This window comes from Gigantopelta aegis, chromosome 6 (assembly GCF_016097555.1).
Source record: "Gigantopelta aegis isolate Gae_Host chromosome 6, Gae_host_genome, whole genome shotgun sequence".
NCBI classification, from domain to species: domain Eukaryota; kingdom Metazoa; phylum Mollusca; class Gastropoda; order Neomphalida; family Peltospiridae; genus Gigantopelta; species Gigantopelta aegis.
In genome coordinates this window covers 25,632,204-25,657,290 of record NC_054704.1, presented here as the reverse complement: position 1 = coordinate 25,657,290, position 25,087 = coordinate 25,632,204, and the positions used below count along the sequence as shown (strand labels likewise).

At 36.6% G+C, this 25,087-nt stretch overlaps 2 protein-coding genes across 2 annotated transcripts; one reads left to right on the top strand and one right to left on the bottom strand.

The window, feature by feature from the left end:
• Positions 1–2,105: 2,105 nt before the first annotated feature.
• On the bottom strand, positions 2,106–13,343 carry LOC121374441 (PCNA-interacting partner-like). The gene is made up of 8 exons (XM_041501543.1): positions 13,268–13,343; positions 9,402–9,525; positions 8,728–8,930; positions 6,794–7,072; positions 6,118–6,303; positions 3,945–4,109; positions 2,638–2,792; positions 2,106–2,109 (listed from the first exon to the last, which is right to left on the bottom strand). Exons 2-8 carry the CDS (start codon positions 9,490–9,492, stop codon positions 2,106–2,108), a joined length of 1,083 nt encoding a protein of 360 aa, XP_041357477.1. The 5' UTR covers positions 9,493–9,525; positions 13,268–13,343.
• Positions 13,344–13,447: 104 nt separating this feature from the next.
• Positions 13,448–24,790, top strand: LOC121375442 (diphthine methyl ester synthase-like). Its single transcript, XM_041502898.1, has 8 exons — positions 13,448–13,601; positions 15,587–15,647; positions 16,843–16,906; positions 18,490–18,598; positions 19,191–19,311; positions 20,602–20,641; positions 22,732–22,835; positions 23,683–24,790. The coding sequence occupies exons 1-8, from the start codon at positions 13,467–13,469 to the stop codon at positions 23,892–23,894; spliced, it is 846 nt and encodes a 281-aa protein (XP_041358832.1). The 5' UTR covers positions 13,448–13,466; the 3' UTR covers positions 23,895–24,790.
• Positions 24,791–25,087: the final 297 nt, after the last annotated feature.

Here is a 25,087-nt window from a genome sequence, read left to right as displayed (position 1 = left end):
ACGTACATTTTATCAAAAATTAATCCAGTTGTCTAAGGCCAAACAAAAAAATAGGTGTGTTTCCAATTGCATCCCCCCAAAAATTAGGGTAGGTAGGTAGGTAGGGGTTTTTGGGTTTTTTTTTTTTTTAAATTGAATATTATCATAATAATAATAATAATAATAATAATTATTATTATTATTTATCATCATTATCATTATTGTTATTGTCATTGTTGTAGTAGTAGTAGTAGTAGTAGTAGTATTGGTATGCACTGTTTGTGTATTTCCTTAAATTAATGGGACATTTGTATTAATTTCGGTTGTTCTTAATTTAAATACTTTATGCAAACATTTGAGATGCATTAATAATAAGACCTGTTGATTTAAGTGAAGACGAGAATTAAGCTGAATTGATACAATTATATTTAATCGAAATAACCTGTACCAAGGCTATGTTCGTACATTCGGTTACTTCTGTGACCGACTAAGCTGTTCGGTGGTAGCTAATCAGGGGAAGGAACTCTATTACAAAAGCTTTTCAATAATTTCTCGATGTTTTTCGGAAGGGAATTACATGTGCAAAATGTATCGTATAATAGTACGTAAACAATGTGCAAGGAAGGAAATACTCTTGTTTGGTGATGTTGTCCTCTTTTATTTTTACTTTTTTTTTTTTTTTTTTTCGGGGGGTCGGGGGGGGGGGGGTGGTGGTAAAACTAGGGATGGTCAGTTGACCGGAAACACACCTATTTTTTTGTTTGGCCTAAAGGTTAATTTTAAAAATTACATTTTGGATTACATAGGCCTAACGTCCCTCCAATAACTTCTATGCCAAACAGTTTTGACTAGGGGTGCAACGATACGGTCAAAACCGTATTGCGATATAAGAAACTGTATTGCAATATGTATTGCAATATAGTTGATATTATTTAAATTTAACATTTAGGGGTTGTCTTTTTTAATGAAAACAGACAGCATAACTTTTTAACGATCTTTATTAGTTTCAGCTGTCAGGCTAAATGTTTTAGGCCATATTTTTATTTTTTAACACAATACTAGTCTACTAGAACACCGGTGTGATGATGTCAAACTATTCATAAATTGTCACATTCGGAAATCCTTACTATTGAGCTTTTCCATTGCTGCTCGCTTGACACGGAAATGTACGTATTGAGTCGCAATGTTTCACCAGATCGACTGAACCAGAGCCGTAGTTATTGCCAAGGTATTTTGAACGATCAGCCGAAGTATTCCGAGTTCAGTGAAAAACAGCGAAGTGTGATTCTCATTTGTTGGTTTATTTCTTTGAAGATGATAGCCGTAGCCGTATTCCAACATAAGTGAACAATGAATGATAATGTGTAAGTAACAAAACATTTATTTGTAATTATCATTAACTGGTTATTTTCATTGGACGTTTAGTTTAGAAGTTAGAACCAAGTATAACCGACCTATCACTCCGTATGCCAACAAGTAAGCCGACTACGCTTGACGTGATTGTTACATTTCCTGTCATCACCCATTAATAAAATGAAGTGGTTTTTGTTTGTTTGTTTGTTTGCCTATTTCAAGTCAAATAAGATACAAGGAAACAAAATAGCGTATAAAAATCGCGATACGCAAAACTGTACTGCGGTTCGTATCGAGCTGATCAATTAACATATGATGTTATATACTGGTAGATAATGTACACCAGGTATATACGTTTTGCCATCATTGAGGAGCGTTACCAACGGAAGTTAATTTTTATACAGCAAGTGCTGTCGGTGCCATCGTTAAATTAGAGCCCTGTTTTTCGCAGCTGCAAGACATCGTTTGTTAGTATGTTTACACATATGAGACACAGGCTAAAACTTCAGAATTTCTTACCTATGGCTGTTTTGAGCCTACCTACAGCGCAATTTTAAACCCATAACTTTTGCAACTAATAAACACAAAATCAAGAACCAAAAATGATTCCTTCAACCAATGGCAACCATTTTTATCCATCAGCTAAACACTGTCATGGCAAAGCCCTTGACATAAAACAATTCATATCTCAGCAAACGAAATTGCCACAGATGCTATTGTTAAATTTAAGCCCTGGAGATGGCACAAACACAGCTTTGAATATGGACTGAATTTCACCTACAGAAGAACAAAGATATAACCACACCATGTTACAGAATTTCTCAGTTATAGCACCAAATTTGTCATTAAAAAACTTTAAATAAATTTGTTTTAACTCACTAATAGCTTGATCTATCATCAAAACATATCTATAAGTGGTATCGATTACATTAAAATATATTTGTTTAATCAGTGTGGTACATCATGTCAGGGAACAATACGCTACACAAATTCAGAGATCGCTATACAATTCTAAAACATTTAATAGTAGTTGCTACTCCATTATCAAATGATTAAAAACTGTCACTAGTCAAAATTTAAAAAACAAAATGTTCCCTGCATGTGTACTGGGATGTCTTTAAACATTCATTCATTCTGCTATTGTAAAACATTATTAGATACATAAGGTATGACAATGTTTATTTTAAACTAACACTCGGGAACTGCCAACTAAAGGTAAAGAATATAATAAAGAAATAACAGTGTAACTTATAACTTATATAAAAAAAAAAGAACTAATAATAAAAGACATAAGGAAAATCTTACCCAATATGTAGATCTTCTTCTACAATGCCCTGCAGTTTCTGGATGATCCCCATTAGAAGACTGAATCCCTTTACATGAGGCAGCAGTGTGCAGGATTTGTCTGGAGCATAACCTTTACCACCGAGACGTAATCGCATCACAAACGAGGTTAAAGTCTGAAACAGTGTAAATACATAACCTTTACCACTGAGACGTAACAGCATCACAAACGAGGTTAAAGTCTGAAACAGTGTAAATACATAACCTTTACCACTGAGACGTAACCGCATCACAAACGAGGTTAAAGTCTGAAACAGTGTAAATACATAACCTTTACCACCGAGACGTAACCGCATCACAAATGAGGTTAAAGTCTGAAACAGTGTAAATACATAACCTTTACCACCGAGACGTAACCGCATCACAAACGAGGTTAAAGTCTGAAACAGTGTAAATACATAACCTTTACCACCTAGAAGTAATAGCATCACAAACGAGGTTAAAGTCTGAAACAGTGTAAATACATAACCTTTACCACTGAGACGTAACCGCATCACAAACGAGGTTAAAGTCTGAAACAGTGTAAATACATAACCTTTACCACTGAGACGTAATCGCATCACAAACGAGGTTAAAGTCTGAAACAGTGTAAATACATAACCTTTACCACCGAGACATAACAGCATCACAAACGAGGTTAAAGTCTGAAACAGTGTAAATACATAACCTTTACCACCTAGACGTAATCGCATCACAAATGAGGTTAAAGTCTGAAACAGTGTAAATACATAACCTTTACCACTGAGACGTAACCGCATCACAAAATGAGGTTAAAGTCTGAAACAGTGTAAATATATAACCTTTACCACTGAGACGTAACCGCATCACAAACGAGGTTAAAGTCTGAAACAGTGTAAATACATAACCTTTACCACTGAGACGTAACCGCATCACAAATGAGGTTAAAGTCTGAAATAGTGTAAATACATAACCTGAGACGAAAAGTATAAATGCATAAACTTTAACACAATGTTGTAACTGCATCGCAAATGAGGTTAAAGTTTAAAATAATGTAAATGCATCACAAATTAATCCATACCTATGACATCACACTATTGTTCTAGATGTAGATTATTTTTCAAGAATCAACACCGGTGAACAATGAAATTTGAGCGTTTTATGTGTTCATGTCAGGGATTCGAACCCACTACTCACTATGCATTTTCACATAGAGGGCAGCACACACCATATTATTTGTAAAAAAAATGTTTATACCAGTATGTATAACAAAAAGAAAGAAAAAGAAAGAAAGAAGCTGGATACAAAACCTGGTATATAGGTAGATTTTTCTTCTTGGCTTCTCTTTTGACAGCTGTGAAAGCTGCATGGCTGAGCTCTCGGTCAGGAATGTTGAATATCTGGGACAGAGCTAGTTCACTCCGAGTGTTTACCAACAGGTGGATATATGAAAGAATTGTCTTGTAAATAAAGGCCTGAAATGACAATCAAATTAATACATCTATCACATAGAGAATACTAAATGAGTTTTCGTAAGACCATTTACAGGGATAGCTCTGGGTGATCAGAACATTTGGCCAAATTATCTAAAAAATACAAAACCTATAGCTATTTTCTAACAAAATAACGAGTATTACACAAATTGTTTTCGCCTAATTAAAATAAAATTCGCCAATTCGCGAATTTGGCAAGTGGCAAAGCTAGCCCTGCATTTATATTAAAAGTGTATACAATCAAAAACACACAACTTATATAATATAAATGATCTCTTGCAGGAATGGCCAGGGAACATTTTGTTCAGTATCGCATCGCGATTCACTATGCAAGTTTCAGAGACCGCTACACAATTTTAGAAAATTAAACAGTAGTTGCTAATCAATTTTCAAATGACAAGAAATATTACTAATCAAGATCAGAGTATGACAAATATTTTGAAAAGTCACTAGCCACAGGGCTAGTGGGTTTGTGAAAACCACTAGCCCACCAAAATAAAGCACTAGCCCAATTCCTGATCAATTATAACTGGATTTTTATATAATTTTTGTAACATTACACATTTACGAGTATAACAGTAAAATAAAACAAACACTTAAATCATGTTGTAACTTTCAGTTTTTTGTTGTGTCGTACGTTTTGTCTTTTGTCAAGTGTGATCCATCGTCATTGTCCCGTTTTCGTTTTTGCCCTTCCCCCGGGGAAAAATAATTGAGCAAACTCTTGGTTGGTATCTAAACACACTATCAAAATAATTAAATTTAAATGAGGGTACGACAGTGTGACACACGGTAATAGATGGATCAGTGTATTTGGTAGGCCTGGGAACTGGGAAACTCTATTAACGTGCCCCTATCCACAAGGGTTCAGGCACGCCCGCCCCGGATTCAGCCTCCGACTTCGCCAGTGACCAACTCCGGGGCGGGTTTGGTAGGCCTAGTTGGTTATATATTTAGGGCCTACTATTTATGTCGCCAGGAACGGTGATGCCAAATACAGGGCATTATTCCGTGTCAGACCGATATCAAAAGAATATAACGGCGACATCTAATCTGTTGTTAATTGATGAACAAAAAAGGTATTATCTTGTCTCAGCAGCTGTGACGTATTATCCAAACCGCTACACGTAATAGGCCAAGCCGAGTCATTGCATATGCGGTTACCATTAAAGTAAATTGTTTTCCTGATTGCCGATAACCACATGTTAGCGAAATGTTAAATTAGAAAACAATAGGTAAACAAGACAAACACTGAAATTCAAAGCATGGCTGGGGTTTATTTGATTGAGATTAACCTGTCGTCGCGATTGGCGATTTCCAAGTTCTTAGCCTAAAACATATGTGCGAGATTAACTACCACGTGACGTGTCTAACCAATCAAAACACGTATGTCATTAGACTTTATTTCCTGTGCCAGAAACTTGAAAGGGAAAGGTAAACAATGCATGCTGTAACTGTGACGATGTAGAGATAGCATGTTACTGCAGTTTGCAGACCTAGCTCAAGTGGATTATTATTATATACTGATTGCGTTGTTGATATTATTCGATGACAAACGTCACAATCAAATTTATTAAACGAAATTTCAGCCGAGAGAAAAAGAAAGAAAGAAAGAAAAAAACCCACGATCGAGCGATGACGAGAGGAGGGGGGAAACCACTAGCCCGCAGGGGCTACTGGTTTTGCGTTTCTCACTAGCCCGAACTTAAAAACCACTAGCCATGGGCGTCGGGCTAGCGGATTTGTCGAACTCTGATCAAGATATAGTATTTTGTTTATTACAATACACGTCACTGAACAAAATTTGGGCTAATAAGTGAAATATGACCACTGTGACATGTTCAACATAATGATGTTATTTGGTGGTAACCTGATTTATCAATGAAAGTTTGCATTCCTATGCCAAACATTTCTCAGTGATGTTTGAAAAGTAAAAGTTTGAGAAAATATATAAAATTTAACATTACAAATGGACACCATCAAAATTCACCTGTGCGGTTGTATACACATTCTGGTGGATGTCTTGAGAAGGCTGGTGGATGTCTTGAGAAGGCTGGTTCTCAGACTGTGACTCGGATCCCTCAAAGTTATCATCAGATACACCAACAGTGTTATCTGGACATAGCTGGAGACAGGTGCTTTTACCATCAGGACACAATAGCTGCAGCATTTTTTTCTGTTTCAAGAAATGTCCATAATATTAACAATAAAAAAGGAACGATTTTTAAAGTTAATTTATCTAAGTTTTTCAAATGCAATTGCAATTCATGGTTTTGATCCATATTTACTTTAACTTGAGCAATAGTTGGAAATAATAAAACATTATTTATTCTTTCACAGATAATAAAAACGCGAATATGTGATGCATGATAAACATAAATAAACAAATTAAAATCGAAATACATTATTTGTAACAATTACGGTAACAGCTGGACATAGCCCAGTTGGTGGGCCCATGTGGCTATTTCTCGTCCTAGCCAGTGCAAGGATGATGCATATAAAAAGTCTCTTGCTACTCATGGAAAAATATAGCTGGAAAAAATTACTAATTACTATTCTTTGTACACTTATGAAAATTATCATGACAGTGAACGGCCGGCTTAACTGTGTGAATTTCACCTCTATAACGACATAAATATAATTCACACCAGGACATGTGTACCGACCTCCAAAACTGACGTTGGTGTTCCAAGACAACAGACAATGGTTGCAGCCAAATCTTTCTGCAGATCAGACTCCTTGACCATCTCCCTGGCAACAGCTGCATATACGTCAAACAAATCCACGTGGTTACTGGACGTTAGGAATGTCTTGTAATACTCCATCACAACTCTCACATCAGATTCCTCATCGTCCTCTGTTGTCATGGGAACTAATTTTAACTGACCAATTTTCTCCATCATCTCAAGAACTGCTTCATCTGAAGCATCATATGCACCACCAGCCTGAAATAAATTGAGATTTAAAATACAATGTAAAAGTAATTTGTCCAAAACAATGCTTATACAATAAACTTGACAGTAGTGATTTACTCCTCCAATTAAGATTAAGACTCCATCATATATGGTCATATGGGATAGAAAAAGTACACACAAAATTTCCACCACCAAGGTAAATAAACTATTATTTGACACGAACATATAAAGCTGCAAAAATACTTCTTTATTTAACCATTTTATCATGAATAAACTACACCATCATATTTGCCGTATACATGTATATGTTTTAAATTAACAAGATTACATTATTTCTCATGCATATTGACCATTGGTATTTAATCCGTTTGTAGTACAGAGTAAAACAAAACACTCAAATGCTAAGGGAGCTAAAAATCATTCTTCTTAAAATAGTTTCAATGGAGTCAAAATGGATGTGAAATACCTTTTTATACTTGACAACTAAGTTTAAGTTAAGCTTCAAGTTATAATTTACAACTGAGATAATTCACCCGGTTGCTAACAACAGGCCCCTAGATTTTTTTATATAGAAAACACATTTTCGGTTCTATGTCCTGTGATCATCAGAATCCATATTGTAATCATGGTACATAATAATGGGTAAGAGAGAAAGAAGCATTTGAACAAAGCTTCAACATATTTTTAACTATGGTCAGAGATATGATTAAGAAGCACAGAGATAACTAGACAGGAACTCCACCACTCCATGGGCTACTCTTTTCGATTATTTAGCAGCAAAGGATCTGTAATATACCACAGGCTGGAAAGTACATACCACAGCCTTTATTACACCAGTGGGCGAGATGTAGCCCAGTGGTAAAGCGTTTGCTTATTACACCAGTTGTGGAGCACTGGCTGGAATGAGAAATGATGTTTTAAACATGCTAATAACACACTAATGGATATGATCACTTCCATGAAAGTGGCAGGATGTAACAATATTTTCTAGTCAGTTAAAATTTACTAAAATAATAATTAAAATAGTAGCAGCTATTCCAGCACCCATTAAAGCCGCACACCCTAGTTCCATCCAGCAAAAATAAATTATAATTTGGTTAATCTACAAACCTGTAACACACTTAGATCACGTTTTTATCAAATGGAGTGAAAAAGCAGGTTTTATATCGATAAATACCATGGGAATCCCCAGGTCCCAATTGTTTGAAATAATTTTGAAAGTTTGTATTCTGATGTCACCGGTAGATGTCGCTGGAAGCACAACAATGCCTACGTCACGACAAATTTCACAGACTTGGGATGTGTTCTTTCCACCTCTCCTGGACATGTTCCAACTGTTCTGTCCTGGTTGTATCCCCTCTCCAGATATCGTAGGACTTAGCAAAATTATTGGTTTTAAGGGTTTGTAATGTTTTGTATTGAGATACTTACTTGTCTGAACTTTATTGTCACTGAAAATGTTCACGAACTGTGAAGAAAAATCTCACAAATGAACAACAAATCAGGTGAATGGAAATGTATATTCTAAATAATAAATGGTAAATAAAGTGCAATTTTATTTGTGAAAAAATGGGTTTAATAGCGAAAAACAACGCCGTAATGGTTAACAACTAGCCGTAACTAGGGTGTGTCCCTTTGAAGCTTTAAACCAAATATGCTCCAAAATCACACATTAACTATTATACCAGTTTGTTTTTCTCTGCTACACCCAGCTGTACAATATGAGCCATGTCGTAGTGTGACAAAACGGTGAACCTCGGATTATGCATCAGTCTGTGGAACCGACACAGAGAGACAAACCACTCGCTGATCGAAGGCAGGCGATATTCAACACCATCGTCTTTGCTTGCGGGAACCAGAAACTGCAATGTATGTGGTTTCACAGCATCTGTGAAAAATAAATAACATTTCATAACTTGCAGCATGATTTCTAAGTGTAACAAGATTTTCCTACTGTCTATTTTTCTCTGGACAGTGTACAATGTTCAATGTATTCATGGCTCATTCTGGAACAAAGTTTGGTTTAGCTATTTTCAGATTTCAGTATTTACTTGAAATTATTAAATGTTGTTAATTTAAGGACCATTTTATTAGCCAAAGACTAAATGTTGTAGCCACTTTGTATAAAAATTAGCAACTGGCAAATTTGGCAATGGACAGGGTGAGCCATGGTATTAGTTTTGAAGACTGTTAATCTACTTGAAAATGAAGAATTTTAATATTCATATTTAATATTATAGGATAATTTTCACTTCACAATCAGGAGAGAGCTCCCAAGTGATAAAATAATTTTAAAATGTATCAATGCTTCATGTAAGTGTAAACATATAATGAAGATTTTATATATACGTAACCGTACCTTTTTCAGTAACATGCTTTACAGAATTTAAAAGAATTTTAATGTCTGTGACTGCAGCCAAAGGTTGAGTTATATAGACACAAGAAGCCATTGCTTTTCTTCCTCTGCACAAATTTTCCAAAATCTGAAAACAAAAGTATAAAATATATAATAAGCAAAACAGTAACCAGTCTTTTTATTAGTTTTAAAGGTCGCATGTCATCATTTACAGGGCGGGACATAGCCCAGTGGTAAGATGCTCGCACGATGCACAGTTGACGTGGGATCGATCCCCGTTGGTGGGCCCATTAACTCGATGATTGAGCTATTTCTCTTTCCAGCCAGTGCACCACAACTGGTATATCAAAGGCTATGGTATGTACTACCCTGTCTGTGGGATGGTGCATATAAAAGATCCCTTGCTGCTAATTGAAAAGAGTAGCCCATGAAGTGGCGACAGCGGGTTTCCTCTCTGAATATATGGGTGGTCCTTAACCATATGTCTGACACCATATAACCGTAAATAAAATGTGTTGAGTGCATCGTTAAATAAAACATTTCTTTCTTTCTTTACAATTGCAAAACTTTAAATGTGTAAATTATTAATTAAATTTGTTTTTTAAACTTTTAATAGGTAACTTTATTCTAAAGAATGCTGGTCAACTCGCACCAAAAACAACTCACCCTAGTGTTTGGTCAACTCGCCCAAAACTTTACTGTTCATAAATAATTGTGACAAAATTAAAAATGGACGTATATGGACTTTGGTGTCATTTTATTTATTAATATTACAGTGAAACTCCGCTATTACGACGACTTATTAAATGTGTTTATATTGGGGAGATTCTAAAATCGGATAAATAATAATATATTACAATGAACTGTGAAGCCTATTTTAATGACATTTGTGAGTTTGTCCCTTATTTCTTTAAAGGAATGATCAGGCAAGGTTTTTGGACTCTGACTGGTGTGCACATTCAACAACAGTTAATGCACATTATTGCTTAAAATATTGGCATATTAATTAATAAAATGGTAATGATATGAGCTGGGGTGAGTTGGTAGGGGCAAGCTGACCTGATAAAAATTATTTGCATATTTCTAAACAAACCATAAAGTGAAAGTTTGTTTTTGTTTAACGACACCACAGAAGCATATTGATTTATTAATCATCGGCTATTGGATGTCAAACATATGGTAATTTTGACACACTGTCACAGTCATAGAGATAAAACCCACTACATTTTTCAATTAGTAGCAAGGGATCTTTTATATGCACCATCCCACAGACAGGATAGCACATACCACGGCCTTTGATATACCAGTCATGGTGCACTGGTTAGAGCGAGAAATAGCCCAATAGGCCCATCGATGGGGATCGATCCTAGACTGACCGCGCATCAAGCAAGCATTTTCCCACTGGGCTACGTCCCGCCTAAACAAACCATAAAGTATGCCCAATGAGTTTATCTGCTGTGTAAACTGACACATTGATTTAAAAACATTATCTCAGTGCAGGGCTCGAACTTAAGAATTTGTCTCCCATGGCAATTTTTAAAAGAACTGTAAAGGGTTAAACCTGACTGAAGGGCTGTCTTGTTATTTGTAGGTATCTTTCAAATGTGCAAATGTTAAATATTGGCAGATAACATACACCATAACATACATTTCGCTATTGTTGAGGAGTTTTACCGACTGCACAAAAGTGTCATCGGTGATGCTCTCTACCTACAGCAATTTATATCTCAACGACGACAATTGCCGCCGGTGCCACCGTTAACTTCGAGCCCTGCAGTGTGAAAAATGTACATTAAAAAGTTAATTATTTTAATTTACTGGGGGTTTTGGGGTTTTTTTAATCAACGGTTAAAATTGGGCAAGTGAATTTTCAAATCCAAAATCACTACGGCAAGTGAATTTTTTTTTAATTATAGAACACCTACGAGCTATATTAATATTATTAGGTTTTTTGTTTTTTTTTATCACACTGCCCCCTTTCTTTTTACTCCTTTGAATTCCATCTCATTTCCTCCCGATCTGGCAACTCCTCTTATCTTTCAACTTCTTTTGCTGTCCACATCCACATCCTAGTCCTTGTCTCTCCAACCATGACAGGTACTTGTCTCTTGTGGCTATCCGTGCCACACACCTTTTTATTCCCCATCAGCTTTTAGCCGTGGGCTTAGTCTGACCACTTTGGATAGTGTTCAGTAGTTACTTCTGGCATTGATAAGAGGCACTACTATGCTCCCCTACTACTGGCGGTCGTTAGTGCCGTGGGTGAGACCAGCTTTATTAGCAGTAGAGAACGAGGATGCCAGGTGGGTGCATGGAAGTACAGAGACTGTACCCGTGGAGGAAGTTGAGACAGGCAGGCAATGGTGTGGACAGCTCAGAAGACAGAGTTGGAGGAAATTGACAGAAAGGGTGGAAACAGCAGTGTTCTCACTGCTCCATTTAAGTGGGGAGGCCCGCCCTGCTATTGCATTTTGCTACCTGTGATGGAACATGCTCTTAATTTTGTTTTCGCCTGTGGCAATATTAATTGTTTTAGAGGGCCGTGTGCAGTTCCAATATGCACTTAAGCCCAGGTGGGCACCTTGTTACATAATAACTCCGCGCGACCGTGGTCTAATACACACCCAGCCCAGGTGCGGAGGCCATGTTGCCAGTAGTTACGTAATACCTCCGCAAGTGCGGTTTTTACAACCGTGATTTTGGCGACTAGGCGTCAGCAAGTCTGACCATCTAAGGAAAATTGTTGTCTTGGTCGCTGTGGAAATATCACTTGTAGGTATTCGGTGCCGCGATATACCCCCAGGCGATACTGGGATTTTATAATAAATAGCTAGGGTTATTAGGAGAAAACATATTGGAAGGCTTCCAGGGAACGCATCCGTTTGGGCTTGGTAAATATTATTTCTGCTCTGTTGTATAACCTTGATGTGATTGATGTGACTTTAAATATTTTAATACTGTATTATACCAATATTATTTAGACGGTGCTGCCGGTAATCTGACGCAGTATACTGTAGGCTCAGTCTAAAATTATTAAAGCTTAGCCAGTCATCCTAGAGGACCTAGGTAAACTGTAGGTTATTGTCTTTATTGTGACAGGTACCAGTATTAATTCTGTATTACAAAGTTACTGAATGAGTAGTTAAGGGTTAATTAAAAATTCTGTAGACTTTAGTCTGTCGCGATAACAATTAATTTTCAGAAAAACTTGCGTTTTTAGGATTATCATAATGATTATGAAAAATGCATTTTGAGTTATTATAAAAACCTGGATTACCGTAACCACTTCACTGTCTTCAGGTGTACGAAAATGAATCAGAATATTCTAAACAATAAAATGTAAGTACCCCTAATTTAAATTATTAACAACGGCTTTAATAGTAAAAAAAACCCACCAAAAAACGTCGTAGTGTTTAAAAATTAGGTTCTGTCTCTTTAATCAGTTTTCCCCTGCGCGTGCTGTAACCTCACCGTGGTGCAGGGGTGTAACATTCTCTTTGAGAATGGCCAATACAGCACAAATTGAAGTTTAGAGTAAAATTCGGTGTCCGTAAAATTCTGTGATATTTGTATTTGTATTTTTGCACAGTTCTTTACACTGTTTTTGTTTAAACCTTGAATTTTTATATTGATGTTGATCATCACTTTATTTATTTGCATTACCATAGTTTGACACCCAATAGCCGATGTATTTTTCGTGCTGGGGTGTCGTTAAACATTCATTCATTCATTTAATCAGTTTTAAAAAGTGTTGCGGTTTGCAGTGACATAAATCACTGCCACATGCAACGTCCAAAAGCGATACAAATTATTACAATATACATTCATTGAATCATAAAAGAGATAAAGTAGGTCTATCATAAACTTACTAATACAAAGTGATCTTAAATTTGTATTTCCCTCGAGAAGATTTAAGTTAGAATTACCGACGGGAACCTGCTGAATAACCAATCATTTGTCATATAGACTGGTTTTGCAATTGCTTAAACGCTACTAATTATATACAATAAGCGTAGTAATTGCGTTGAGAACTAGTGTATATACGGAAACATCCGAAGTAAAGCGATTATGTTCTATCTTGTGGGTTTAGGCCTAGGTGATGTAAAAGATATAACAGTACATGGGTTAGAAATTGTCAAGAAATCAAAACGAGTATATTTAGAAGCATATACATCAGTTTTACAAGGCGGACAAGCCGCTTTGGTAAGATCGACGGCTTTGTAACTAAAACACGTTGAGGTGTATCTAAAATTTGGAATGGTGTGCCCCCGCCACGAGAAGAAGGGGGGAGTGGAATACGGATTAATTAATTTATTTTTTTAATCTCATGTAACAGATTATATAATACATTACAGTATCAGATTTATACGATTTAAATTTGTACAACTAATGTTTTTCGAAAGAAAAATAAATAAATTATTTGGTGCCTCAGCACTATTATGACTATAGAGGGCGATAGATCAGAGTAAGATTAAATCATATTTTTATGATAAACTATCATAAAGGAAGGAATGTTTTATTTAACTAAAATATTTTTTTTTATCATAAATGCTACTAGTATCTTGAGATGATAAATTTTTTTTTGCACATATGAGGAACATGTATCTTTAATTTTTCTTTCCAAACATACTGTGGCATTTAGAATCCTTTTTTATCACAAACAAGAAGAAGCACTTCAGACAGTAGCCCGAGTACTCTGACTGTAAGAGAGCTAGACGGACATTTGGACATAAACACGCTCTCATTACAGTCAGAGACCAGCCTATGTCTTTTTTTGGCAATTCCTGACTACCAAACGGTAGGCAACGAATCCCGCTCTAATACCACAACAATCCTATGTTTGACGTCAAATACCTTTACATCAATCATTTTCGAGTTAAGTGATACAAAAAAATCCACATATTAATCACTAATACACATACTACAGAAAGAAACCCGACAGCACCCACATTCAGCTACGCTTCGTGACACTCCGTCGCAACAATTACAAAGCTCGGCGATCTATTTCGAGACTGGGCGATACCGCCTTGTGCAGCAGTTACAGGGGTCGTCTCATAAGAGGAGGCAGTACGTAGCACATACTTTTGCCGTATCCTATCGATAACACCCCAAATGTATCCTTCAAATTCAAAATGGAATCAATAATGTGTCATTGTTTTGGTTTAATGACGTAATGAAATCCAAATTCATCCAAAACAGCATTAGCCAACTCTTCCATGTTGTAACTTCGCTTGATATGAGACGGCCCCTGTAACTGCTGCACAAGGCGGAATCGCCCAGTGCGCGATCACGTGGTCTACGTCTCGAAATAGATCGCCAAGCTTTGCAATTGTTGCGACGGAGTGTCACGAAGCGTAGCTAAATGTGGGTGCTGTCGGGTTTCTTTCTGTAGTAAGTGTATTAGTGATTAATATGTGGATTTTTTGTATCACTTAACTCGAAAATGATTGATGTAAAGGTATTTGACATCAAACATAGGATTGTTGTGGTATTAGAGCGGGACTCGTTGCCTACCGTTTGGTAGTCAGGAATTGCCAAAAAAAGACATAGGCTGGTCTCTGACTGTAATGAGAGCGTGTTTATGTCCAAATGTCTGTCTAGCTCTCTTACAGTCAGAGTACTCGGGCTATTCAGACAGCTGCTCTAGCACTGAGCTACATCCCACTACAAAGTTGTATATAACCGTTGTCGGGGCTCACACTGGAACAAATTTTGGTTTAGCCAATTTTTAAATATCAGACATGAATGTCAAGTACATGTATTTCCTTGAAAATTCTCAAAATGTGGTTAATTTAAGGAATATTTTATTAGCCAAAAACTAAATGTAGCCATTTTTAATTAAAATACATAAATTAGCAGTTGGCTAATTTGGCAATGTACAGGTTGAGCCCTGCTCTGTGTTAGACCTAAATTGCCAATTGCAAAATTTAGGAACAATTGGCGAATTTTATTTTAATTTGGCAAATAAATTTCATGTAATAATTGGTATTTTGTTGGAAAATAACAGTGACTGAGCATTTTTAAAGATAATTTGGTGAAATGTTTTGCTCAGCCAGAGTTAGCCCTGGTTGGGTATGTTTTTTAAACAGTTTACAAATCCTTTGGGTTTTTTGTAATTGAAATGTATCATTATATGCATATATACAGTATTTACATAGGTTATCAGCTTATGTATCCTTGTGTTGCAGGAAGAGTTTTATGGCCGAGATGTCATATTGGCTGACAGAGATACAGTGGAACTACAGTCTGGTATATATTTTTACTCTTTTATTATTATTTTTATTCACTGTTATTAGTGTTATTCAGTAAATACTCTGTTATGAAGTACTCATCATTTAGGCTGTTCACCAATTTGTTAATTTGGTCAAAATATTTCATAATAACACAAAAAGTCCCATATCCATCTGGTTTTTATACGCCCGTCTATGATGGGTCATATTATGGTATGGCATTGTCCGTCCATACGTATGTCTGCATGTACGTCCATCCGTACATTTGTCTGTACGTCCGTCTGTTAACTTTTTCTTGTCCGGACCATATTTTGCATACAGATGCATGCAGGACCATCAAACCTCACATGTAGGAACAACTTGGGATAGCGGTGTGTCGCATACTATTACTAGGTCACTGTGACCTAAACTCCTGATGGGCGTATCATGTACTCACCGGTACTCTGGTTAAAAAAAAAAAGGATGGGTGGGATGGGCAGAGATCACATTTTTCAAGCAAAATCCTCGTTGATTTGGCCCCACACACCCTCCAACATCATTTTTTTTATCTGGTACAATGAATATGACATTTGTCTCCATAAAGTGTTTAATCTATTCTGGATGATAGACTGGATTAGTCAGACCTGTAGCCATTGCGGAGTCAGGTGGGTGTGTTGACCCACTCAGATTGGACACCAACTGATATTTTTAAAAGAACTAAATAAAATTCTAATACAAAAAGGTCTACTTCATGATAAAAGCAACCCACCTGTCCAGGATGGCTATAGGTCAGGCTAGTTGGCGAAGACACAACATTAGTTTGCTTCTTTCTTTCTTTTTTACTCTTTCCCCTCCCACTTCAAAATCTTGGGGTTGGTAAAGTCCTACAGGTGTAAAAAAAACAGATCTAGAAATACAGCCAAGTGAAACCTCTCAAAATAGGACCCTCAGTAACTGGAATTTTCTTGAAAACCAGCCATTTTTTACAGTTCTTTTTGTTTTTTAAATATCAGTACAGAACAGAACCATATTTCTTTCTGGTTCTTGTGGGTGTTCATTTTAAAGGAATTTCACTGTATAAACTGTATATTTTAGAGCATCCAGACTTTGTTTCAAGTGTTCCAGCACTTTTCACATACAATCTGCTCTCAATTTATTTATGAAATGTTTTACATTTGAATATATTGGATGTATATATTAATGGACTTGCTATAGTTTGTTGTTTTTCATTACAGATGAGTTGCTGACTGGAGCAGATGAGGAGGATGTCACGTTTCTTGTTGTAGGGGATCCACTTGGGTAATTGCTGCCTATATTCTTAGTATTTTTGTGTTTCAATTATTTATAAAATTATTATTTAAAATAAATGGAAATTTCTTGAAAGGACAGTCCTGAGTTTGCTGCAATTTTTAAGATTGTATCGACTAACAGAGACTTTTTTACAACTGTAATTACATATCAAATATATTTTTTTGCATAAAATATTAGTGGCTATATATTAAACATGTTTCTGATAATTCTAGTAGGCATATTTGTACTAGGTTAAATTTCATTTCATTTCGTAAAAACAAAAGTTTTTCCTTACGTACAGAATTATTTGAAGACAAAATCCAGTTTGGGCTTCTTACAAATTTTAAGACGACCTGAAACACATTGAATATACAGACACTGAAATTCTAAACAAGAAAATATATTTGACGCATAATTTTAGACGTTAAAAGATGTTTTGGATTTTTTTTTTATCCCAGTGCCCCCTTTCCTTTCTCTCTTTTGAATTCCATCTCATTTCGTCCCGATCTGGCAACTCCTCCTATCTTTCAACTTCTTTCGCTGTCCACCTCCACATCCCAGTCCTTGTCTCTCCAACCACATGTTCTTGTTTCTTGTGGCTATCTGTGCCACACACCTGCCATTCCCCTTTCTGCCATTTTGGGCTTAGTCTGACCACTTCGGGGAGTGTTCAGTAGTTACTTCTGGCATTGTTAAGAGGCACATGTAACCACCTACTATGCACCCCTACTACCGGCGGTCGTTAGTTAGTGTCGTGGATCAGACCAGCTTTATTAGCGGCAGAGGACACAGATGCCAGGTGGGTGCAGGGAAATATACAGAGACTGCACCCATGGAGGAAGTTGAGACAGGTAGACAATGGTGTGGACAGCTCAGAAGACAGTCAGAGGAAACTGACAGAAAGGTTCAAAACAGATTGAAATCATGGGAGAAAAATTGGAAAGTTTTTTTATATTAAGATAATGACAATGATAGGCAGAGGGTGATAGATGAGAAAGATGAATGAATGTGTGAGCCAGCTTTGATAAAAAAGTTATTAGTCGGAAACATCTTACAATGCAGGAAACTCAGGACAGTCCCTTTAATATTAGCACAAATATTGTAACATTATCATTGTACTTCAGTGGTCTGATACAAACGTTGTTATAGGTGTCAATATGTATGTTCTGATAAATCAAGTACATGATAAGTTCTGATAAATGCTCGCTTCACCCATTTGACCACACTATTGCCAGTTTTGGACAGGACATAGCCCAGTGGGAAGCACTCGTCTGTTGATCTTTAAATATATTTTTTTTGTTTTTTAACACAATACAGCAAATGATCTTTTATATGCACTTTCCAGAAAACAGAACATAATTTGACATTTGGTATAGCAGTTCTGGTTGGATTGGGAAAAACATTGTGCCCACTGAGGAGGATTGATCCTACAACCCACCAAGTGAGATATAATACATTCCAAAACCAATTATTCTTCTTGCATACATGTGTGTGATAAACTAATTAGAAGTAATTATAGTATTTTATCACTCTTAGTAATGGAACATAATTTTGTAAACTTGTTTACTTATTTATTTACTTTTAATATGTAGTGCAACCACACATACGGATCTGATTTTACGAGCAATCGAGAGAAACATTCCTTACAAGGTGATACACAATGCATCTATAATGAATGCCGTTGGGTGCTGTGGTTTACAGGTATGTATGTCTTGATAATTTACTTCTAATTATAGAAAATACACAATGTCATGACCTATTGTAAATGCTTAGGTGTTAAAAAATATACCAGACTTCAACTTCAATATCTCTTTACCTCAAGTGTTGTAAACATAAATAGTAGATTAAGTGAGCATATTTTAGTAACCCCAATTATGTTATGTAATTCAGGGCTTCTAGATTATGGTAGCCCCACTCCCATGGCTAGTGATATTCAGTGTTGGGCTAGTAAATAACTACGATTGCCATGCCCAACAGCTAGTGAATTTTTAGGGTCAAATGTTGCAGTTAAGTCTATTTTGTTTATATGAATATCCTGCTCACACCCAAACCCCACTGTTAGTGTTTTTAAGCTCTATCTCCCTCTTTAGGGAACATATTTGATTATTACTAGTATTTAGTAAAATTGTATTAACTTTAAGTAAAGTAAGGCTAGTGAATTTTTAATTGTGGCTAATAAATTTCTAAAATCACTGATCCCATGGCTAGTGGATTTTATAAAAATTCTAGAAGCCCTGGTAATTAAGTTATAGAAGTGAGAAACTCATTTGAAATGCTTTATGTCATGTCCTAGCTCTACACATTTGGGGAGACTGTATCAATAGTGTTTTGGACAGACACATGGCGACCTCACAGTTTCTTTGACAAGATTGCAGCAAACAAGGAGAGAGGACTGCACACACTGTGTTTATTAGGTGAGAGAGACTTGGCAGGCAGCAGAAATCAAATCATATTACTATACTGAACAACAAAAGATTAGCAGATATTTTAATATATATTTTCATGATGAAATTAATTTGGTAAAAATACCTGTTGTGATCAGGGCCAGATTTAGACCTTGGGGGGGCCTGGGGCAATTCAGGTTCATGGGCCCCTCTACATAAAAATTAAATTACATGACAAATAAAAAAATAACTAATTTTATAATTGTTAAAATTTTTTTAAGGAAGTCCTTAGTCTGGGGAGGGGCCCTCTGGCAGGGGGCCCCAGGGCAATTGCCCCCTTATATATCCAGCACTGGTTGTGATGCTCACAAGACAAACTGATACAATTCAAACCAAATAGTTTTACATTTTCTTTTCTTTTTTAATTTGTGTTTCTTTTGTTTTTCATTATTTGCACTTCTTTTTGTAATTATTTGGCTTATTACTTGAGGAGATATGAAAATGCTTAGAATATTTTTAGAATTCCAGAGTTTAGCGTTATTGGTACGTGAAAATTGTAGCTCTCGTTCTTTGATGAAATGCTCACAGGAACTCCTTACTTTTCAAGATTCTTTATAGTTTTCTGGTTTTTGTCTTGCCGTTACAAATTAAAAGTTGAGATATAGGTATTACCTTTTTGATGCTGGCAGCGGCAGCAGTGATGGCATCAATTTTTGCATTAAAATTTTGTGTTGAATGTTTTGCATTTAGCATCAGTTCTCACAAACTATAAATCCTAGATCAAAAGCTTAAAGCTAGTTTGTTTTGTTTAACGAATCCACTGGAGCACACTGCTTTATTAGACATCAGCTATTGGGCGTCTACCATTTGGTAATATTGAATCGTAGTCTTCAGAGAAAATCTGCAACATTTACTACCAGTACTACCAGCAAGGGATCTTTTATATGTATGTTCCGACATACAGGACAGCCCATACTACAGCCTTTATTGGGTGGTTGTGAAGGCACTGGTTGGGATGGGAAGAAACCCAGTCAGAGAATGGGTTGACTGAAGTGATTTGATCCTATAATGAAACTTGTTTTATATTTGCACCTGTGGATGTTCATTACAAAACTCAGAAAAAAAGTTTATTGTTAGTTTGAGATGATTAATATACTTTTGAATGCATATGTTGTTATTTTTCTTCTGCATTTTTAGTTTTGTTCTTAAAAGAAAACCTGTTTTACAAGGAATAAGATAAATATAAAATTTACTGCACTACAATAATATATTGACAACTATTTTAGAAGCATTTTTTTCATTTTATTTATTATTTTTCAGATATTAAAATGAAGGAACAGACTATTGAAAACCTAATGAAGTGAGTTGCATTGGAATGTGTGTGAATTAAGTTATCGTTCCTTCCCATTTGTGTTGTAGGCCAAGTTTCCATCTTTCTATAACTAGGAAATGGTTTATTTAATGACACACTCAACACATTTTATTTATGGTTATATGGTGTTCCATAACTGTTCATGACATATATATACTCTTCAAAAGAAGAAACGCAAAACCACATTGTCGTAACATTTGGAGAATTGATTTAATTATTGAATGGTGAGTCCGATAATTACCAAATGTTGCAGGATTGTTCACAATTCACTCTAGTCCATTGTGAGTAAGTGATAGGACACACCACCAAGGTCAAGGTCATCTGGAGTCAATACCGGGTGTGGCCTCCACGTGTGTTGACAACTGCATGGCACCTCCTGCCCATTGAAGCAACCAGAGTACGGATGACATCCCGGGGGATGGTGGCCCACTCGGCCTGCAAGGCTGCTGCCAGCTCGGGCAGGGTCTGGGGCTGTGGTTGTCGCTGTCGGAGGCGTCGGTCCAACTCGTCCCATAGATGCTCAATTGGGTTCAAATCCGGTGATATCGATGGCCAAGGAAGGACATTAATGTTGTTGTTCTGTAGGAAAGCCGTTGTGAGACGTGCTGTGTGAGGCCTGGCATTGTCATGTTGGAACACTGCTTTGGCGTTGGCCATAACTGGAACGATGTGTGGCTGGAGGATCTGGTCAATGTAGCCCTGTGCATTCAGGTTGCCCTGCACGTGGACCAGGTCAGTTCTGCCAGTGTGTGAGATGGCTGCCCACACCATGACACTACCCCCGCCGAATCTGACCACTTCCTTCACGCAGTTTGCCGCATAACGTTCACCACGACGCCTATACACGCGACATCTTCCATAATGACGTCGGAGCAGAAATCGGGACTCGTCACTGAACCACACCTGTCTCCATCGCAGTTGAGGCCATTGTCGATGAATTTGGCACCACTGCAGTCGGAGTCGACGGTGTTGTGGTGTTAAGATGACACCTCGAACTGGACGTCTGGCACGAATTCCTACCGTAGGCGGTTCTGTACGGTCTGGTCGGATATCCTGCGCAAACCTGGTATTGCTGCGGCTGTGGAGGTGGCAGTAGTCAATCGTTCCCGAAGGTGGCGTACCCGGATGTAGCGGTCCTGCCCGGGGGTAGTGACCCGTGGTCGACCGGATCTAGGGAGGTCACGTGTTGATCCATGTTGCTGGTAACGGTCCCACAGTCTGGAGATGGTGCTTGGGGACACATGGAATGCCCTGGCAACGGCCGTTCTGGATTCGCCTGCGTCTTGTCGGCCGATGGCATTGTTTCTCTGCGGTTCACTGAGACGTGGCATGTCCTGGATTGTCAACTGTCGGCCAGATACAGAGGCCAGACAAGCGAACACCCTGCACTTTTATACTGTCGGTGTTCATGTTGCACGTGCAGACAACGCACGTGCAGTGGTGACATGGTTTGCACGTGGCTGCGTTTTTGCGAATATTCACATTTTGGAACTTTATTGTACAGTAGCTGCGTTTTATCGAATGTAACCGTGGGAATGTGTTTGGGACATGCAATGACCTTATATTCACAAAGCATGAACTGGTAGGAAACATAAAATCGGAGTTATAACCCATTTGTACCCTTTTGCGTTTCTTTTTTTGAAGAGTATATAATAATATATAAATATACTGACAAACTGAAGTTTTATTCATGACATCTGTTCTTCTTTGTCTCTTGCTATCTGACTTATTGTACATTTAAAAATTATGTTCTTGATGTAATAAGTGTTTAAAGGAAATGTTAAATTGCAGATTTTACAAATTCTGCTTGACTCCAACCTCAGTCAAAACCCTCGAAACAAAATATCCAAACAAAACCTCAAAGAAACCCTAAATTATATGTAACATTTGAGTTGCTGTAGAAAGATTTACGTTTGGGTTGCCAGATCTGGTTAATACATTTCTCTTGTCATGTCGATAATGTTCGGGTTACGGAGTAATATACTGCAAATCATTTTAATTTTAATATCTATTTATAACATGTTGAAACAAACATCTATTTTTTTTCAACTTTTGTCTGATTTCCCCCCTTTTTACAGAGGTCGGAAAATCTATGAACCACCTAGATTTATGATGACTAGTCAAGCAGCTGAGCAGATTGTGGAAGTCATTGAGAAGAGAAGGGAAGAATGTGGAAGTTGTGGTTTGTATTATATTAAATCACTTCTAAAGTTATGCATTGTGAAGTGATTTATATTTCTTCCCATCAGGGAACATCATTCTCTTACTATGGTATTTACTACAAGTTATTTATTTCTGAGCCGATTGTTTTCACAAAAATGATGTTTTTTATTTCCAAAACACTTGTTTTCCTTCTTACATCAAATCAAACTGAAATTATTTATAAAAACAATTTTCATAGAGGCTGGGAAGGACTATAATTGATACGAAATATTATTAAAATGAACTAACTGAAGTTTTGAAAAAATTAAATATTTGTTTTGTATTACAGTGAAACATGTCTAAATCAGACCCTGATCAAACCTGAATTTTGTCAAACCTGGCCAAGTTTCATGGTCCTGAATTTTTTTAATTCTATAAAACAACCTTCTAAAATCCGGATCCTGTTTAAACCTGATAAATATTACGACCCTGGTGTGATCCAATTTAGACAGCTTTCACTGTATATTATATCACTACATCATCATGAAGTAATCCAGTTGATATTAAGCCAGGGTCAGTAGTGTTTAAAATGTATCTGAAAACTTGGAATCCATAACAAGTTCAACTGTTTCAATCTGTATAATGTTAGCAAAATATTACCAAAATAAAAATCTGATCTGCTTATTTATTTTTGTTCTAGAGCACGAAATTTATGTTTTCTCTTTTCCTGTGTCTAACTGCTCTAAAATGCAAAGTTTTAAAAAGTATGTGTAACAGTCTTAATAACAGTATAATAATTAGAGTTCTCAGTAATGCTGAATATTTATTTTGGTATTCAGACAAGAAAATGTATTGTTATGTTTATATTTGTTTTTTCTGCTTTCCAGTTTTGTCTGAAGACTCAGTCTGTGTTGGACTTGCCAGGGTTGGTTTAGAAAACCAGAAAATTGTTGTAGCTACACTGAAACAAATGACATCAGTTGACCTTGGTGGTCCTTTGCATTCTTTAATAATTCCAGGAAATTTGCATCCTTTAGAAAGTGACATGTTAAGACATTTTGCACTGGATGATACGGTTCATACCCAGTTAAAAAGCTAGCATACCATGTCAGAAATAAATCTTCTGACACCAAATTATCTTGTGCTATCTAGTTTTTAATCATTGGATAATGATTTCCTGCCAGAGCTGGATCATATATTCTTATAGCCATATTCTCTAATTTTCACTTTTTTGAACATCTGTTTTACAAACAATACCAATATACATGTACTCACTAAAAAACCCAACTCCAAAATGTTTTATAAGAATAAAATGTATGACTTTTACATGTGGAAAGGGAGAAGAAATGAGAAGTAATTTTAACACCTCATCACATCGTCTAACCAACAGTCATTAGTTGTGGTTTTTTGTCTACCCCGACCCCATGTTACTGGCAGATAATTTGCATGGACGTATATCACATCAATTGGGAGTACTAAATGCTCAGTTTAAAGTCGGGGCACTGTTGAGATGTTATTTGGTACATACAGAATAAGAACAAACCTATTACTGTCATAGAGCCTATTTCTGTAAGGTAACATATATACACTGCCCCCAGAGAGAATAACACAAACAAACCTTGGCCTCGATATTCCATTTGTAGTGCATGTGGTTAGAATGGGAAATCACATATTAGATCAACAAAGGTGGATTGATCTATTCCATCGGTGGATGACTTGCTACTACACCTAGGCATTGCACCTTTATTGTTTATGCATAACCAAGAATCATTTTCTACCTTGGATAAGGAGAATATACCCTTTGTGATGCCATTTTACTCCAAAATAATAATTTTGCCACCTATACTTTGAAGAGGGTTCAAACGCAGCTGCCTTATGAACCAAATTCCATGACTTTTAAAGGCATTTTCCATGATCTTTTAAAAAAATTATCTTTTTTCTTTCTTTCTTTTTACTTATTTTCATACTTATATCCTATTAAGATTCAAGCACTGCCCTGGGCACACCCCTCAGCTATCTGGGCTGTCTGTCTGGGACAGTGGGTTAGTAGTTAGTGGGAGAAAAGGGGTTGTAGTGGTCTTACACCTACCCACTGAGTCGTTAAAACTTGCTCTGGGTGGGAGCCAGTACTGGGCTGCGAACCGTGTACCTACCAGCCTTATGTCAGATGGCTTAACGACGACATCACAGGGGCCGGTTAAAAAAAAAAGATTATCAAAGATTGTTTAACAGTATATTATTACCTCTGTTCTTGAGTTATTTTAATTGGAAATATTTTTCTGTTTTTGTATC

Bases quoted from the DNA above. Each gene is read 5' to 3' on its own strand.
- LOC121374441 (XM_041501543.1), bottom strand. From the start codon at position 9,492: ATGGCTTCTTGTGTCTATATAACTCAACCTTTGGCTGCAGTCACAGAC. The intron at 8,931-9,401 runs GTACGGTTACGT...TATTTTTCACAG, and splicing joins AAAGCATGTTACTGAAAAAG to ATGCTGTGAAACCACATACA. The intron at 4,110-6,117 runs GTGAATTTTGAT...TTGTCATTTCAG, and splicing joins ATGTGTATACAACCGCACAG to GCCTTTATTTACAAGACAAT.
- LOC121375442 (XM_041502898.1), top strand. From the start codon at position 13,467: ATGTTCTATCTTGTGGGTTTAGGCCTAGGTGATGTAAAAGATATAACA. The intron at 19,312-20,601 runs GTGAGAGAGACT...ATTATTTTTCAG, and splicing joins GCACACACTGTGTTTATTAG to ATATTAAAATGAAGGAACAG. The intron at 20,642-22,731 runs GTGAGTTGCATT...CCCTTTTTACAG, and splicing joins ACTATTGAAAACCTAATGAA to AGGTCGGAAAATCTATGAAC.